Here is a 19,752-nt window from a genome sequence, read left to right as displayed (position 1 = left end):
CAAGATGGAAAACTTGACAGTTGACAGCACGTTTCAGGTGTTATGATTGTTTCATTTTGTCTGTGGAAGACTATCTGAGGATATGGCACAATAACTCTAACTCTGCCTTGTATCCCAGCAGAGGATTTCACGGTGAGTTTTTTCTGACTTCCCTAACTGTTTGGTTTAACGTCAGTAGATATACTTTCATTCAATACCCGGTTTCTTCAAACGCTTCAGTTTTTCATCTGTCCCTCTGGTCTTGGAAAAAACGCGGTACATTAACTACAGAGGCGCTTACGCGGAATAAAAAGCCGTTTTTAGCTCGGCTTCTTGAATGCTACGGTTATTTTGTTTCTTGGGTTTGTTGTTACCAAGTGACCACAGCGGCATTTGGTCACCATGGAGACGGAGCGTGGACGCGCAGAGGGACTTCTCATGCACTCACACAAAATCCAGAGTAGAGGTTGTGCTGATGGATTTACTCTTCATGGACACACTGCAAACATCATTATTTATCACACGTTATTCATCACACTGAGGGGGTTTTAGGTATCCAACAGGCAAGCACTATACTTAGGTGTAATTGTAAGGTGTTTTACTTGAGTACTTACAGTTTAAACTTCAACTTAAGCTTCAACTTCAACTTTAAACTTTCAGAGGGAAATTTACACTTATAGTTAGGCCTAATAGTGACTTTGTAGGTTAAGATTAACATACATACATAAAATATGATGCATTGTTTTATAAACTACCAAAAGAAAGTAGTTATGAGCTCCTCCACCTCTTATTAGCTATGGCATTAAGGCATGTTTATGCCTAGACAACTATTTTGATAATTGATTAACCACTTTAGATTTAGTCAGATTAATTGATAATGAAAATAATCTGCAGCTCTAAATGCACTCATGACAGTTAGTATACTACTACACTGACAGGGGATTCTGCTGCATAATGAGTACTTTTACTTTAGATATTTTAGGTAGAAGTAATTGATAATACTTCATTCATTCATTCATCTTCAACCGCTTATCCCGGGGTCGGGGTCGCGGGGGGTGCTGGAGCCGATCCCAGCTGACATCGGGCCTGAGGCGGGGTACACCCTGGACAGGACGCACATAGAGACGAACAGAGACAGACAACCATTCACACCTACGGGCAATTTTAGAGTCATCAATTAATACTTAATAATTATTATTTTACTTAAGTAAGATTGAATGCTGGACTTGTATTTGCCATAGAATCGATGTAAATCTGTATATGCCTTTTACACTTGCTGTTAACTTTCTGTTCTGGCATTATTATCCTATACTTATATACTTATATTTCCAACTGTTTTCCAGCAGTGAGACACCCTGTAACCATCTGCATAATGAACTCAAATCGCTGAGGTCATTTGCAGCGTGTCTTGGCGAGTGTCACATAGGCTAAAATGGCCTCTATAGAGGGAAACCATGAGATTTGCAGCCCGTTCAGTTCCCGGCGCAACACTGTGAGGAAAACAAGTGCAGAAATAGTGAGTGAAGCCAGACAGTCCCTGCGGGTCCAGTCCACCCAACGACCGTTTACTCCCAGAGATGGACACAGGAAACTTTTTGGAAAGAGCTCTGTTCGTGCAGACCGTGGCAACAGACCTCCATCCGCATTTAGGTATGTCACAAACTCCACTTCATTCTCCTTCATGTTTTCAACTGTGGGTCACATGTAACTTGTAGAAATAATGAGTCATTTTTATTTCCCTTTTCAGTCTTCATGCTCAAAATTTTGATGCTCCTGACTCTAGGCCAGGTTCAGGGACTCGCCTCTCTCCTCTGGACCATGTGAGTCCCCTCTCTCTCTCTCACACACACACACACACACACACACACACACACACACACACACACACACACACACACACACACACACACACACACACAAACACACAGTAATTGCACTTGGGTATACACACCCCTGTACGCCAATATGAAAGCGTATCTGGTTTTGATAAAAGGTATTATAATGTTCATTTCTGAAATCAAAAAACAGGAATAAATGAGTAACCAAAACACTAGGATTTCCTTGTGGACATGAGTAGTTTCATTTGTAGATCCAAGTTGTGATTCATTGTTCACACCATATTCCATTAATATGTTTGTGTGGTACCAGAAGCCAAAGTTTCCAGTTCCCTGCGATGCTGCGGATCCATTCAAGGCCTTTCCTAAACCCCCCACTGACCCACTGGAAGTGAAGAGGGGGCTGCCAGGAGCACGGGCACGCCTCCTCCGGGCTGGATCTCTCACCACGCTGTCTCCTGTAGAGGGAAACATAGATGGTAAGGAAGGGAAAAAATATTGATGCAAGTCTGGATTAATAGAAAAATTATAGATGGATAGATGAAAGTAAAGTCATTATTATCAGGCAATCATCCATGTTGTGCTTACAATCCAGTGCTAATAAGAGAAGGTGTTAGACTGTGCATCTGTTAAACACATAGAAAATGAAAAAGAAAACTTCACTATATATTTACCCTTTCATCGCTGTGAATCTTCTGTGCAGGCACTAGTGCAAGAGCAGTTTTCTCAAAGGGAAATGAATGGAGCCATTCACATGCTGACATTATACCTGATTTACATTCTCTGTGGTTGGGCTGGGTGAAAAACGTGACTTACTGCTGCTGTTTTGAGTGGGAAATGAGTGTTCTCTTTCTCTCTCTAACCTTGTCTAGCAAATCTGCTCTGTCATTTGGAGCAATAACATAGATGAGTATGTTTAAAAGCATTGACTGAATTTGAAAATCTTTGACCTGAGAATGTGCAGTATGTGTTTAGCCAGTGGTACAAGTAGAAACATTATTGCAGCACATAGCCACAACCCTGTAAATATCTTTTTGCCACATCCTTTCTATGTGTTCAGTGAGAGAGCGTTTAAATCCAGGCCCGGGACAAAAGGATACGTCAGCCAAACGACTCCCCAGTTCAGACCACACCGAGGTCCGACTCCTGAGCGGTCGCCACAAACCTGGCCCCCGCAGAACATCCAGTGAAAGGTACGCTTTCATTCCCTCTGTTTGACTTGCAAGATCTGTCCTTCTCTCTTGTCTGCTCCCCCCATCCTCTCCTACTCCCCCTTTTAGACCAAAGTGACAGTGCAACAATGAATTGAAGATTTATAGCACACAGAGGTTGCAGTAGTAGCCGTTACAAGATGGAGTTTATTATGCCTCCTATTTTTGCCTTTCATCCAATCCTCCTCCTCCTCCTCCTCCTCCTCACTTTTTTACCTCCCTCTTTTGCCCTATTTTGTCAAATTCAGTGACAAGAGTTTCTCATGTCTTTTTGTGTTCCTGTCTTGGTCCTTAACTTATCCAGACCTCTGGGAAGAGAAAGGTATAACTGGAAATATCTTAGTAAGGCTGGTATCATTATAAGTGTTTGTGTTTTGTGCTATGCCCAACCCATGATCCGAAACACAGGACTGAAAACTGATATTGCTCTCAAATAGATTGACATGTTTTTTTATTGTACAGAGGCACATTAGACAAACTCAAATCCAGGGCAAGTTACTAGTGTTTTCTTTATGATACACAGCTACCATCACTGACAGCTTAATATATGAAGTCAGTTAGATCAGCAAGGGTGTCACTTACTTATAGATAGAAAAAAATCTTCATCTTGAAACACTCAACCCCATTTTAAACCCTCATATACTTTACTGTACACTATATCTTGTGAAATCCGGTTTTATTCCCATTGAAACTGCCTCTATCTGTCATTACTATCATGTGTCAGCTTTTACAACCTCACAGTGCAGAAAGGCTAAAAGCTCTGCTTTTTTCTGCCGACCTCATCAGCTGTGTGTCAGCACGAGGGGCATAATTCTGGGCGTGAGGTTGGGGGCTGTCGTTACTATCCATCCACCTATCGATTGGGTGGGGTAGCTGGGGCAGTAGATGGGGGACAGACCATAAAACACTTTTACAGGAAACCTGGGCGCAGTACAGCCTCCTCCCTCACAAGCCAAGTTAACATGCAATGTTTGTAACTTATTGCTTACAAAGAGAAGACTAAAGAGACACAGCTGTGGTCTATTTATGATGTAAATTGAAAAGATTAAAGTATTCTTGGTGTGTTAGGTCAGAGTTTTTGAAGCACTTTTCTGTAGTGTTGCAATTAACTACATAAAAGGTGCATTAGACAGAGACAAACAAAGTGATAGTCAAGCCAGAAGTACACTGACTGCAAGTGGAAATAGATGCAGCATGACAGATTAATATGATGAGTTGGATGAGATATAAAGATAGGGGAGATTAGACATCCACTAGGTTCTTTTTCTCCAATAAGCCAGAGCTTTATAGCTCCAAATGGCTCTCTATTAGATTTTGGTGCCCATCTGGGCAAGGCTGGCAGCAGCGTGTGTTGTGACTGCAGTGCACTGGCCAGGCCAAAGACTGGGATGAGGTCATGTCTCAGAGAATGCAGTATCACACAAAGAAGCCTTATTATCAGGCTCTTAATCCTATCATACAGAGCCAAAGCCCCCTCTCTGAAAAACTGCACATGCCTCGGCCAGCACTCCCTGCTGCATATGCCCTATGTGCCTTCCAATACCAATCGTTAATGCTAATGTCATCAAGTGACGCCTTCTGATGTTGCCACAATGGATGAAAAGGCACCATTTTTACAAAAACTAGGCCCATTTTTTGTCTCATACCTGTCAGGAAGGCCATAAAATAAAGCTTATTTGAGTGTAAAAGCTCAATAAGCTGAGAGTCAGCCTTCTGTACTAATCTCACTGCAGAAGCTTCAGAGTCCTGATAACATGAATGAGAAATAATTACACTTTTCCATATTTTATAAGGTTGATTCACCCTCTTGTGTGGGATTTGGGATGCAAATCTTGCACTTATAGCAGTGATTAGGATGACTCACCATGTTACCTGTGTTTATCTATTTTATTATTAGTTATTTCTCAGTTGGTCACATAGTAATAAGTCATAAGACACACTACCTGTTGTGTTTCGCTGAATTTATTCTAGCATTGAGTCATTCTCTTTGTGTATGGGCAGAATAGTGCAGACTTGACAGTGACATGCAGAGGGCAAGCCACAACACATAACATAGCATGACAAGGGGTGTGTTTTGGGGAGCACTTTACGGTTACTGCACAGAGGCGGGAAGGCTGTGGAGACAGCTCACAGTGACAAAGCATGAACAGCTTTAACCAGACTGCCCACAAAGCTAAGATCTTAGTTCCTGTCTGTTGGGGATTGCAGTTTGTGATGCACAACGGTGCACACGCCTGCACAGATACAAAGATTCACATGTACACAAAAACTTACAAGCTGCACGCAACAAACAGACACATACATTTATTTACATGTATGCAAATGTACATACACAGACACACACATTACAGATAACATCGCTTGTACACACGTCTTAACCTCTGCTACAACAGGGACACCTAGTGGCAGTTGATGAAAATACACCTGTAGCTGGCATTATATAAAGTTAGTAACTTTTCATGGAGATGTATTCTTCCTCACAATTCATCCTTTAATGTTTCATTTTTCTTGTTTTGTTATTTACTATTATTGCAATGCACAACTGAACCACATCTCCCAAAGTCAATTTAATGAGGTCAGTAGTCATTCATGTCTCAGGTCAAAATCTGATATAACTAGACTCTTTGTGTTTTTGTGTTTCTTTGTGCCAACAGTAGAATAATACAGCCTGGTGTTGACTCAGGGGTTAGACTCACAGAGTGTACAGCAGGACGGAGAACAGGTTTGTCCAGATACATTCAATTAACTCTTTTTAACCTCCCTAACCTACAACCTTTTTTTTCTTCTTTTTTTTACACATGAATGGTTCATTTTGTACAGCATGTAAAATAGAAAATGTAGTTGCAACTTTTTCTAACATACCACTCAACCATTCAGTGGTTTAACTGTAACATATTTTCTAAGATGTCTACAGCCAAACCGAAATAAGGAAATGAACACCCCTTCTTGAGTGTCAGACTTTGATTGGGGTGTTGTTGCTAAGGGCCTAATTTCCACCATGAGACGCAGTCAGCCAATAGCTGAGAGAGCTGTTAGTTTGGGCAACCACAGTTTCCTGCATCACACCAAGCAAGCTGATATCCAAATGTTCAGCAAAAAAAGGTGCACGGTGTGGGAGAGATTACAGACATTTGCGTGCACAAACATGCAAGCACATGTTTTCATCGCACATGCACACACTCAGGTGCCCACACAGAGACTATTTCAGCACAGAAACAGAAATCAGAGGAAGTGTAACTGTGGATGGCGACCTTTCATTGTGGCACATCAAACTTCCTGCTAGTTTTATTTTAAGACAGTGAACTTGTGAACCATGCTTGCCGCTCATGTTCACTGTCTGCGTTTGGATGTGGTCATTTTCTAAAAGGAATTCTCTCTGCACATTTCAGAGCAGGGAAATGGAGACAACAGCACAAGCGCAGAGGAGGATTCAGAATCATTGGTGTGGAATAATATGATCGTTCCTCTTCTCCAGCAACTAGAGAGTGTGGCTGCAGGTAGTGTGGGCACTGCAATAAGGAAACCCACTAAAATGTGCAAGCATGTGAAATGCAATGACCAGATCTATTCATATGACCCAATGAATATATTGTTTCTGTCACTAGCTTCATTCACACTATCACATTTTTGACTTTGGGTTAAAGAAAGTCTCTGAAGCTTATCTAAAATGTAATATGGGTGCAGTGATTATGGTCTTAAAAAGGTAAGTTTCTCTTTGGAGTGCGCCATTTCTCTTTCCTTATTACATTTAATTTTCAAACTTTTTTAGCATTGGCAGATCAGTCATGCATGAAGTCTCACAAAATGAAAAAACACTGTCATTTCAACCAGTGAAGAAAGGCAAACACAGTAGTGTTTTGTTTGGCATCCATGCAGAATTGTCTAAGCTTGAAACTGCAGTCTGGCAGCCATGAAATGAAATCTATGGCTGTAAATATTTTAACACTCTACAAATTTAATGGAAAATTCATTTGAAAGATAAATATTAAATATTTATTGTATCAAGTGCCTTCTGGCTCATGCATAAAACACCTTTCAGATTCAGTGGGAAATTGCAGTGAAGTGTTGAGTGTGAGACTGCAGCCAACCTTTTTTTAAAATGGCCAAAGCCCTGTTGTTTATGCAAGGAAAACATTTATTTTACCTCAAAAACAAGGAAAAGACTCCACCCTTTCTCTTCCTCTGCGTCAGGATCGTAGCTGGCTGTTGCAGAATTGTTCCCCTGCATTTGACCACTGAAACTCAAAGTTTCTTCTTAGAGAAGGGAGGGGAATGTTATTTTACTGCTGACCAATGCATTATTGATGTTGAGGATTTAACCTTAAGTTCGTCATGCTAATGATAAATGTACACCATGCAGTCGAGCACAAGCATATTGCACATACGTACCACAACATACACACAAAAAAAACAACTAATCTGTATTCATATGCATACACATTTGCCAAAACACGCAAGTGGGTGTTTTCATTTTGGGATGTTTGGTTTCTCTGTGAATATTTGACATGCCGCCCTGAATTTGATATAATTTATTTTGTAATGTCTGTTTTCCTGCGATGCCAGGCAGCTCTGAGGGCTCGGTGGGCCGTCTGTGTGATTTGTGTGACGGTCTCCACGGCACCTTGGCAGAAAGGGACATGCTCGGCCGACGCTGTAAGAGGAGGTCAGGGATACTTCGAACACTGTTCCGCCTCATTGACCTTAATTCTGCCCAGCTCAACCTGCACATCGCCAAGCTCTGCCTCGCTGTGAGTCGGCTGGGTCTTTGTGGGTGTGTGGGTGTCAGCATGTCTGCCACTAAGTCACAAGGGCATCCACAAAGCTGTTTTGCATTTTTCTCTTCAGCTGTGTGTCAGTGGAAACAACCTGCTCAACATCTGTAAGCTCATCTTCCAGATCAGCCGCAGTGAAAGCAACGACACCCTCTTCCAGAACAACTCTATCATAGGTGAACACTATTCTAGGTCACCATGATCTAACTCAGATTTCCTATTCTGTACCAAGTCCTATATTCTAAAATATGTATGAGTAATGAAAACAAATTCATATTTTGTCTATATAAAGCAACACAATGTTCAATCGTCTTTATTGGTTTGTTGACCGATGTAGATTTACCACTATTAGACAAAAAAATGCTTTCTATAAGAGCTGCTCCTAGAGCATAAAGTTCTCTGCTGACCTGGAGTGATTTTTATTTTTATCTGTCTGGATTTTATGTCTGCTTCTATTTGGTGCCAACCTCTTTAGCAGGTCATCGCAGATTGCCACAATATGGATGTTAACGTTTGATTTTTCTCTTCTAGACTCTTTTCTGGGCGTTTTGAGCAATGAGGATGTGTCCTCATCTGGAGAAGCTCTGCTGTACTGTGTTGGGACTCTGAAATTTCTCTCTGGAAACAGTGCAATCCTCAGACTCCTGCTGGATAAGAACTGTGTTGGTGTGGCTCAGAAACTCATCCAAAGGCTCTGCACAGCAGAAGACACCAACTTCACTATAGCAGGGCACATCCTTGTACAGGTCTGTTAGATTAAACACGGCTGAGAATGTTTTAAAGGATATTTTAAAATGTTATGAATATATCATTAGATAGTTGATGTACACCAAGAACATTTGTATCACAACTGAAAGCAACTATTCATATTCAATGAACATACTTTCTCAACAGTTGGACTATCTGAGTTAAAAAGTTTTACTAAGTTAATATAAAGTAATGCAATATTAAATATTAATTGTCATATGTTTGTTGGCTGATGTGGATTTTCCCACTATTAGACAAAAATGTTTTTGTTTATGTCTGGTTAAAAAAAAAAAAAAGCTGCTCCAAGAGCAGAATGTTCTCTGCCGACCTGGCCACTTGAGTCTAAAACACACCCTGCTTCACTCTTCTCAGAAATGATTGCTGCTAACCGCATACGTTGGACTGAGCAAACACTCTGGCTTGAGCCAGCACCTCATTTGATATCTAACACAACTCATTATGTTGCTAGAAAAGGGAAATAAGCAGACTATGACTTTCCAGAACTTTCAGTGCTGCCGTGTGCTGGAAATGACTGTTTCCGTCTTTTGATAGAATGATTTATGTCCATACTGAACAATTTCCGGTCGCTCAGCTGTATGGCGTCCTGTACAGGCCAGTAGCCAGACTTAATGAGCTATGACCAACATTGTGTGCAACAACACTGACACGCAATACTGACCTAAATATAAATGCTTAGGTACATCTGTATATATTTCTTCTTGCTTTCCAACACTCACTCACCCCTTTTTGTCTCTGTCTCACCTCTGACCCCCGTAGCTGACGGCGACCTTGAGGAACCTTGCAGATCACCCTGATTCCCGTCCACTCTTCATCTCCTTCTCTATGCTGCCAAAACTCTGTGTGGTGCTGCGTCATCACCGCAAAGACCCGGACATCTGCACCAACATTTCCAGAATATACAGGTACCACACATGCACTTCCATCAGGATAATTTCTTCCTATTCTCCCTAGCTTTCCCTAACATAGACTATCATAACCTGTCGTGCGCTGATTTAAGACAGGTCATGATTCAGCTTTGTCCCTCTGTTCCGTTTTGCCATCCAACTCCAGTAATCACTCTTCTTCTGAATTCCCTGCTGTCTTTTTTCCTTTAACATGGAGTTATGTTTGGAGTTGGGTCTCACAAAACAAGATTCTCAAGAAAACCTTTGCATTCGACAGATTGGATGTGATTATACAACTGCTGTTGCGTCCATACCAAAAAACACAAACGGTAGTGACACAGCTGAGTTCTTAATTCACAGATTAGTTTAAATGTTAAGACCTAAAAAAACAAGTGTTTTGCTGCCTTCACGTGCTATGGAAAAGACGCTCCTTTCCATTTGTGAAGGGGAAATTACCAGTGCGTTGTGTTCAAGTGCTTATGTTGTCGTAGTGAAATTAAACATTTCAGCGGACCCACAGATCTTGACCTGCTAGCTAGCATCTGCTCTGGGTAGGTAAACCAAATAATAACAGTGTTTTAAAAAAATTACACTAAGTATTAACACATGATATTTAAATTTTCTACGCCACAACATTGTATAGTCTGTGAATGTTCTCATTTGTCCAGGTCATCGTTATCCTGGGACCATTCCCAGCCTGGTCACTTGTGTACATGAACTGATGAAGCCTCTTGGATGAGAGGTGAAACGTCTTCTTGGACAAATAATCAAGTCCAGTTGCTTTTGACTGAAATTGCTTAGGGGATAACATTGTATAGGCTACAAAAACTATCTGTTAACAGCAGCAGAAAACATTTAACAGCGTGCAGTGCTTACCATATACGACTCTTGCGTTGCACTCCGCCGCGTTGAAAAGGTCAAAGGTTATCTCGTCTCAGCAACTCGTGTATCAATATATTCTACGAGCTCCCCAGCGGAAATTACCACATGAGGGGGTATTCATGCAATTTTCACATCGGCTTTTGGTATTTACCATATTTTCCTAGGACGTGAAGGCTTCATAAGTGCAGGAGTTTTTGCATGCCTAAGATCTAAGAACAAAGTTTATGGCTGACAATATCTGCTAGAATGAAGTCTGCATTAACTCAGGATGGCAAAGAACTCCACCCCTCTCAAGCCCTAAAGAATGGGCGTTGTCACACCTTGATTGTTCAAGTGCTCACAGTTCTTATTTAGGAGCCAGTGCCCACACCCTGTGCAACAGGTGAGCACAGTAATCAATCACCCAGGGGAAAGACGACGTATGACAGAAGCTAAAACGGACTGGAAATAGGAAAATGACAGTAAGCACCGGAGAATGAGGAGCTGATACAAAACTATCTAAAGTTTGCTAACATGAGCTCACATTTTTTGACACATTGAACGTAAATATTAAGAAATTAACAAAACAAAACTGAATAGGTGAGTAAATTACCCACAGTCCTGGCAAAATGTGGCATAGAGGCTCCGTAAGCGAGCAAAGTTCTTGTCTTTCTTTATCAATTCAATTCAAACAATTTATGTACCTTTTTTCCTTTCTGCACTTCACACAAATATCACAAATATTTCACTTAAGCTGTTAGGTGTAAAATAAGTTTGCATTAACCATTTGTATAAAAAGCTAACATTAGCTAACATTATCCACCTTAAGCTAGTCCAGAACACTGGACCTTCTTCCTGTATTTACTTTCTTGCTGACCAATAGGAAGAGTGAATGTTCTTGCGTGGTTTGTAGTGATGTGTTGTGGTTTGCTTGGATTTTTTCTCTGTGTGTAAGGAACCCAAACCAAGGGGGGGGAGTTTACAAAGTAATCAACTGATCTGGACCATAGAAGACAAACTAGAGGTGTGAAAATGTTTTTAAGATCCGCTGTAGCCCCCCTCATCACACAGCTGATTCCACTGCTGAACTGTCTTACTTCAGAATAAATGCTATTCAATAGGTGCCAACTATACTCTTAACCTATTGTAGAAGCACATAGGAGAATGGTTCAGAGTAATATGAGGGGCACCAAAGTCCCCCCTCATTTTCTCTTTAACCCTGCTCTGACAGCAGGACATGCTCAATACCTTCACCATACAGGGAGTCGAATGATGCTCAGTCCCCATTTTCAGATTTTCTTTTTTGTTTTTTTGTACCTCATGCACAAAATAAAACATTTAGCACTTTAGTGCGTAAGAAGTGTTTTCCAATACAGCCCAAGATAATGAACGCATGAAAGGTAGTCCAGTCCTACTTATTCATTAGCAGTGTTGATTTAATGTCTCCATATTTAGTCAGCAAAGCGGAGCAGTGAGTGGAGCAGTCAGCGGTGTTTGTTGTCCCCTCTCTTCCTCAGTAAGCTCTCCTCTTACTCGGAGTGCCGCCTCGCTCTGGCCCAGACCCCCGACTGCTACCAACTATTTTTAGAACTGCTGAGCAAACATCACCAAAAACAGGTGAGTCCAAGAGCCTGTGTGTGTGTGTGTGTGTGTGTGTGTGTGTGTGTGTGTGTGTGTGTGTGTGTGTGAGTCTGTGTGTGAGTCTGTGTGTGTATGTGCTTGTGTGTTGGAGAGAAGTGAAGCCAAGCTTTTCCAGTCTTCATGATGTAATCCACTGAGCATGTTTACCCTCAGAGGAAGTTGTTTGTGCACCTCAAGTCCAAGCACATTTACAGGACATTGTGTCCATCTGCATGTAGCTTTCGTCTCCGTTTGCTTTGACATTTAATCATCTCCAGAGGGGCTGAGTAAGTCAAGGAAAGTGGTAGAGGAGGGGAGGAGAAAAAGAAAAAAAACATATGAGGTGAGCTCGAGTAGAGACAGTAGAGGTGATACAAAGGTGGAGGGGAGGAGTCGGAGGAGAAGAAAGGGGTGGGACTTTGGTCATCAGACATGACTGACCATGTTTTTAATGTCACCAGGAATAAACACACACCCATGCCTACAAATACACACTCACACTGGACAGTTAAACATGTAATGAGCACCTAATCCTGGGACAGCCCGTCCTGTCCTCATACCAGTGTCACTTTATGGGACAAAATAGTGTGTTCTCAGCTCACCTGCTCTTCATGTTATTTATGAAGTAGAGTCGGGTGAAGGGTGACGCACAGGGTGTCATTTGTCACCTTTTTTCTCAGTAACTGTGCGATAACTCATTAAAAACATAGGGTGTAGTTACACTCCAACATGTCTACACAGCTATGAACTCTCTGGGGAAAAAAAGAGTGACATTAGTTTTTCTAAAGCCTTGAAACAGCCAAAAGGAGGGGCAGAGGTCTAGTTTTCTCTCAGAACACTTGAATGGCAATATCATTTAAGATTATTATGGATTTTTGGCCCAACAAACAAAAACAAACTGCCTACCACAGGTTTAAGTAACTTTTCCTGACACATTTTTGCCTCTCATTGCAATAGAAAGTAACATCAAAGCAGATTTTTGTTGGTTTGCTTTAATTCAGGAAGTAAAATAACTGCATAGAGATGCAGATTGACCCCTACGGTACTCTACACCGCTCTCCCACAGGACCTTGTTGTGCGCCTTCTTTTCACCCTTGGGAACCTCACTGCCAAAAGTGATGAGGCTCGGCAGCAGCTCTTTCAGTGTGAGGACTGCATGAACACACTCCTGCAGCTGTACGACACCTATCAGTGCAGAAACAACTCACCACACACACACCTGCAGAAAGGTCCCCCTTCTCCCAGCGAGGCCCGGACCCCTCCAGGGAGTGTGCAGGAGGATGAGGATGTGCTGGTGAAGCTGGTCAGGGTGCTGGCGAACATGTGCATCCACCCAGATGTAGGTCCAGCTCTGGCAACCAACACAACCTGCATACAGCTGCTGATGGAGACACTTGGTGAGCAGGAAGAAATCATCCTTGTTAAGTTAGTCAGCATTAAATCAACTAAAGAAAAAAAATAGAAGATACAGTCACTGGAAGATTTTACAGCTTTAACGTTAACGCTATAACACGCATGTTATATCTCTGTCATACAAAGAGAGCTGTGTGTGAAAATCTGGGGTTCTGATAAGTTTAAAAATAGCTGTTTTGTGCATTGTAAGTACAGTATCTGCTAAGCACCCAACCACTTCCCTTGTACTGGGAACACACTCCTCATGTGTCTGTTCATTCCATCGCTCTTGTCGTTACGCAGTTTCGCTTGTTTTTTAAAGTCTGACAGACCGAAACGCTTCACTGCATGCGCAGGATGTTCTGTCGCATCTCACAGCCGACTTGGTTTGTGTGTGTGAAATTCTTCCATGTGGTTAGATGGTTTCAGTACAGGTTGAACTGATACACAGATGAATATGAAACTCGATTTCTCCGCTGCCTGCCTCCTACACACTTCATGGCAGATAGGAGAGAAAATTAAATCAACACAACAGAGGTCAAATTAGTGAAAAAAATGTCATAGCTCATAATATATAGAGGGGTATGTGATTGATGCTAGAGAGTAAGGTGGGAAGTAAATGGAACAACTGCAGAATGAAACGTTAGCAAATGAGAGAAGAAAATTGAGTTGGTGTGACAGCTGGAAACAGAAAACAAAATCTAAGTAGTCGATGAAAGAGCAGGGTTGGCTGATCCATGTCCTGTTTTGATCATGACAGACAGTGCTGCTTTATATTACAGAGCTTTTTAGGAGGGGGACAACAAAGCAGCATTTCCAGTCAGAGACAGAAACAAAATTGAGTGTGACACAGCCACGGGTTGACACCAACCACAATATCTGCGATTTATGAGCGAGCACACGGCATCTGCTGCTATATCAGGAGCAGACTTAGTTTCCAAGTCACTCACAGTCTCATGGGTGGTTGGATTGGGTCACATTGACCTTTGTATGCCGGCTCATGATCAAACTGACTATATCAAGGCGAAACCACAGATAACAGCCACTTTTATGATAATGTTACAGTGTCACATCAATGTGGCCGAGTTGTTATATGCAAAAAGGCTGAAAACCCAAAGCGTCTACTGTATTTGTGTATGTATTTATCATATTTAAATGGTTCTGTAATTGCTCTGTTTATCTGTCGATTGCTGTGTCTACCCTTACTTCATCTTCTCCCCTTCATCAACATAAAAGGAAGCAAAGCTTTTACCTGGTTAGTCATTACAGTCACTGTACTTGATATTCACAACATTAATAAGGCAGCAAAAGCAACTACTTTATGTAAAGACATAATGGAGAGATGGCGTCCTGAGCAGAGAATGAAGTCACTCTCCCTCTCAAAGTTTCTGTGTGGTTTGTTGTGATAGACGGTCTGGCTGCGCGTGCGTGTTAGTGCATGTAGCCGTGAAAAAAGTCAACATTTTCCTTATTGGGGTGAGAACTGTGTGGAGGCAACCCTGACCCGCTTTTTGTTTTAGGTATTTCGAATAGAGCACCCTTTAAAAGCAAGGAGCGGTGAAATGAAAAGTTTTAATTATAATTTCTCACATTATGTTCAACAGAATAAGACCGTGCAGTGCGCTCTCTTTGTTGGTTGGATTTTATACAAGAGAACTTTTCAGGAAAATTAAAAACATCTACTTCAAGATTATGTCAATTCAAGGCTACTCTGCTCTTGTGTTTGGTTTGTGTGTGACGCAGAGCTGAGATCTGTGCAGGAAAGCGAGGAGCTGTTGGTGAATGTGGCCGCCACCATCAACAACCTGTCCTTCTATCAGGATCGGGAGGAAAGCTCTGTACTCAGATGCTCTCAAGTCACCATCACAAAGTGTAAGACTGAAGGACTGACAGATCTTAATGTAGACATATAAAATAAAAACAATGAGATCGTTACTGTTTGTTTGTTTTGTTGATTTTACACTCGTTTTCCTGCTTTTGTTCAATTTCCCTCCCCCTTTGACTTCCCCATTCCTCTCTTTTCCTCTGCTCACTCTGTCTTTTTACTTCAGTGATGTTGAAGTTGGTACTCAGCTCCAGTATGGACGCCATGCTTGAGGCCACCCGTGTATATGGAAATTTGTCCCAGTCCAAAGATGTGCGGGACTTTATTATGCAAAACAAGGGTATGTGATGAACACAAACACCAACAGACACACAAATCACTCCAACGTGACACTGTACTTATTTCCTATTTTGTTTCAGCAATAAAGTATTCATTGACTCTTGCAGGAAATTTAGCAGAGGTCTTTAAAGCCTAATACCAGACAGAAGTACATTTAAAAAGGGGTTTTATAAGTATGCATAAATCCGATTATCCATGCAAAGAACTTTACAGATTACTGAGTACCTGGACACAGAGTACAGTCACATCTCTGCATACTGATGTGTCATGTTTGGGCTGGACTTATCTGCCAGGCCAGCTACAGTCAGTATAAACATGCCTGCTGACTCTGGTGATAGCAACCCTCTTATCTTTGACCTGCTTTGTCTTTGTCTGCTCCCTCACATCATCATCTTTCTCCGCTCCCTCTCCCTCAGTACATCAGTTCTTAGTGACGCTGCTCGACTCAAAAAGCACTGAGATGTGTTTTTCAGCCTGCGGGGTCCTCACCAACCTGGCTCTGGACCCTCCCGCCAGGGCCAGTCTCTCAGTGGAGGGGGCTGCTGCCAAGTAAGGACTAACGCACTTAGAGAAATGAGAGTTTGATCGTGTATCATAGACTGGACAAAATACGGATGCAGTCTCCAAGACATCACCCATAGGTTTCGCTGAGTGTTAGATGAGAAACACTCTCATGTCTGTACACTAAAAAAGAAGCTCCAGCCAAGACACAATTAGCTTGGTTTAGCCTAGTTTAGCTAAATACTGGAAACCAGGGGAAAACACTAACCTGGCTCTGCCTGGTTCTCTAGTCTCTAGTCTTGTTTTTTTTTGCAGGTCTATTACTTTGGTCTGAGCAAGGCTGTTTCCCCTAGTTTCTGCTCTTTCTGCAAAGCTAAGATAACCAGCTGCAACGTTCATATTTAGCAGATATAAACGTGGTATCAATATCCTCATCTCACTCTAGTGTTTTTGATTCCTTTATTAGTGAGAGCTTTGGAAAAGGTAACAACCTCTTTGCAAAAGAATGTAAACGTTTTGGGGGGGGGGGGGGGGGGGTTAGTCTTTGTTTTGATTAACTTGAGCACAACAACCCCAATGACGTGAACACGATACTACTAATCATCTCAAACATGATGCTATTTGTTTACAGTAGTTATATAAGTATAACTACTGTAAACAAATAAAGTCACGATCACTGATTTGATCAGTGGAACAAATATTCCGTGATTTGATCTTCTGGTGCAAGCTCACTTCCAAAAATTAGCGTTTGAACATTTGAGTTCTTACTTCCCCTTCACACACACACACATACTCACACGAACACACACACACACACACACACACACGCACACACACACACACACACACACACAGTGCTCTTTCAGATCCAAATCCAATGAAGTGAAGCTAATGCCCACAAACCTGCAGGTCATGTGAATCCTTCTCCCTCGAGTCACACGATGTATTTGTGTGTGTGTGTGTGTGTGTGTGTGTGTGTGTGTGTGGTTTGTGTGTGTGTGTGTGTGTGTGTGTGTGTGTGTGTGTGTGTGTGTGTGTGTGTGTGTGTGTGTGTGTGTGTGTGTGTGTGTGTGTGTGTGTGTGAGACCAGGCTTGTGGACTGTCTGAGAGACTTCGGACCAGGTGATTGGCAGCTGGCGGGCCAGGTTTGTCAGGCGTTGTGGAACATGATCTGCAGCGGCTCTGAGATGCTGCTGGACACACAAGAGAGAGAGTCACTGCTGGAGATCCTCACTACATACTTAGGTTGGTGGACAGTGTTATTACTAATCGTTACATAACAAGGGAGGGAGAATGCTGGAAAGAACATGCTCTTGTTCACATCAGTGGCCCTCAGGGGGAAGGGAGGGACACATATCCCCATCTTCACAAACATAATACCTCCACGGTCACATCTGGGAGTTGCCTGAACACAATACCTGTCACTGAAAAGTAAAAACCCCAGACTGCCCAGTTCGCACTCTAATCCTCTGTCCACTTACTTTTTAATTCATTCCTTAGATCAAGAGGAGGCTCTGAAATGGATACAAAATGAAGAAATGAGAGACTTCCACAGGGCATGCTGGGAGTTGGAGTTCTTACCTGTTGCTAAAAAATTGATGAGGATGCTCCAGCATCTGGACCAGACAGCCTGACAAACGGGTAGATGGAGTTAAGTGTTTCATGTTGTCATAGAAACAATAGCATTGTTTTAAACTCTTAATCACATTTTCTAACTGTTAAGGAAGGAATCTGTCTGTGCATGTAGGTCTGTCCTTCGCATATATCTCAAGAACCGTTCATCTAATTCACTTTGCACTCGGCAGGTGAAGTTTCTCATGAGACTACAAACTTTTTACAGCCAGCTTTTAGGCCTACAGATACAGTCCATATGTCATATTCAAAATAGATTAGTTTGCTGACAAAGGTAATTATGCAAATATGAGAGGCAGGCTGAATATGTGTTGAATGATGTGTATTAATGTGTGAATAATCTGATTTTTTTCTCTGTACATGGTCGTCATTTATTTAAATTCGTAGCCTTTGGTCACTGCACCAACATCTATAGTTCTTATATACATGTTTTAAAAGTGAAGCTATTTCATTTTCCATTTTTACGCACTTTAATTCCCATAAAGCTTTCAGAAGCCTTAATGTCTGGGTACCGTACATGTACAGGGATAATTAAATACAAGCTCTTTGCACATTTACATAACACACTGCAAGCTCAGTGTAGTAAAGGTCATTTTATGATAATGAAGTCTTGAAAAGCAGATGACTGACTTGGACTATACCTCATAACTAAATCTTTTATTGTTTGGGGATTGTGTGGCATTGAAACGTGTACATAATAAAGCAGAAGAAATTGAAAAAACATGTTTGCTTCTCAAAGCCTTTATTATTACACATATATGGGGCCAGGCAGTGCTTACAAGTTCAATAAGTAGCCTAAAGTACAGCGTTTCATAATCACATCGTTATTACAACAAAACAAATCAGAAACGGCACTTAATGTAAAACCCCCCCCTTTGTCACTTCGCCCAGTTTTCACACAAAAGCGACCTTAAAACAACCACAAGACAAGCTGATGTTTTAAAAAAACGCTTCGTTAGCCAAAGCTAATAACAAACATTGTTCTCTACAAAGATTTTCTCAGGTTGATATGAAAGACAGTTGGCTGGCTGAAATGACGGTTGCTTAATAAATCTTTCCTATTCCATATATATCGTCTGGGAAAGCCACCGAAATGTGAAGGCAGTTTGGTCATTGGGGATAACGCCAAGGGGATTGTGTTTTGACCGACAGGCCTCTGTGGCCTTGATGGAAAACACCCTGAACTTCAGACAGCCTCATCAGGGAAGTAAAGGATTTTTCCCTGCGAGGTGTGATGTAGGGGCAAACAGCAAAGATAAGTACGGTCTCCTACAATGAATTACCGCTAACAGGAGCAAACCACACCACAGGAACTGGGACCATTAGTGGAGCCCATTGAGTCAAACAGTTGCTCAAGCTTGTACAGTAAAATACAATTCATGTCAAACCCTGGACCGAACTGATGACTCACAGCTGTTGATGAAGTCAGCTTTCTGATCAAACAGCCGAGTGTACTTTAGAACCAAAGGTGATAGAATCACATGTCTTTTCATGAGTCATCTTACCGTGGGTCATTTAGTTTCCTATACTTGTGCACCTGAACAGTGGAAGCTGATCGATTGTGCTGTTTTGTTTCCTGAATTGTGTCGGCGTCTCCACATCTATTACAATCTCATTGATGAAGCAGAGAAATCAAATTGTTTAGGAGAAAACTACGAATAATACACAACAATTTAATATCATAGTTTTATTTTTTTTTAGAATTTTCATATATTTTCATATAAAAAGTGTCAGTAACCTGACATCAGTCAGAAGTTTGAAAAAAAAAAATCTCCACTTCCTCTCAAAACACTTCCAAATGTACCATTCCTTTATCATCTTCACCCTTCTCATCATCACTCATTCATCGGTCTGATTTTCTCGATCCACCCTCAGAAGAATGCAGTACTTTACTGGTTTTAGTAAACAAAAAACAAAACAGTAGAGGTGTCACACCTCTGTTCAATTTTTTTTTTAAAAAGCTGCTTTGCACTGGTTAGACTTCCCCCGCAGGGAAATAAGCACAGCTACAACCCTTTGCATTCGACAGCTAATCGACCGCAGACGGCCCCGTGTGGGCCCCGCAGGGTCCCCGAGCAATGGGAACACGGCGACCCAGAAAGAGTCTCTGCTCACCAAAGAGCACTTTTAATA

At 41.7% G+C, this 19,752-nt stretch overlaps 1 protein-coding gene across 1 annotated transcript; it reads left to right on the top strand.

The window, feature by feature from the left end:
* Positions 1–1,411: 1,411 nt before the first annotated feature.
* armc2 (armadillo repeat containing 2) lies at positions 1,412–17,978 on the top strand (the record flags this gene model as incomplete). Its single annotated transcript, XM_083934080.1, has 17 exons — positions 1,412–1,629; positions 1,727–1,799; positions 2,128–2,293; positions 2,875–3,007; positions 5,680–5,747; positions 6,415–6,525; positions 7,589–7,773; positions 7,871–7,973; positions 8,329–8,543; positions 9,322–9,467; positions 11,828–11,927; positions 12,997–13,327; positions 15,066–15,194; positions 15,374–15,487; positions 15,903–16,035; positions 17,078–17,232; positions 17,488–17,978. 17 exons carry the CDS (start codon positions 1,412–1,414, stop codon positions 17,619–17,621), a joined length of 2,514 nt encoding a protein of 837 aa, XP_083790206.1. The 3' UTR covers positions 17,622–17,978.
* Positions 17,979–19,752: the final 1,774 nt, after the last annotated feature.

This window comes from Echiichthys vipera, assembly GCF_963691815.1.
Source record: "Echiichthys vipera genome assembly, chromosome: 19".
NCBI lineage: Eukaryota > Metazoa > Chordata > Actinopteri > Perciformes > Trachinidae > Echiichthys > Echiichthys vipera.
The sequence above is the reverse complement of the archived record's forward strand: the minus strand, read 5'-3'. Positions and strand labels throughout refer to the sequence as shown.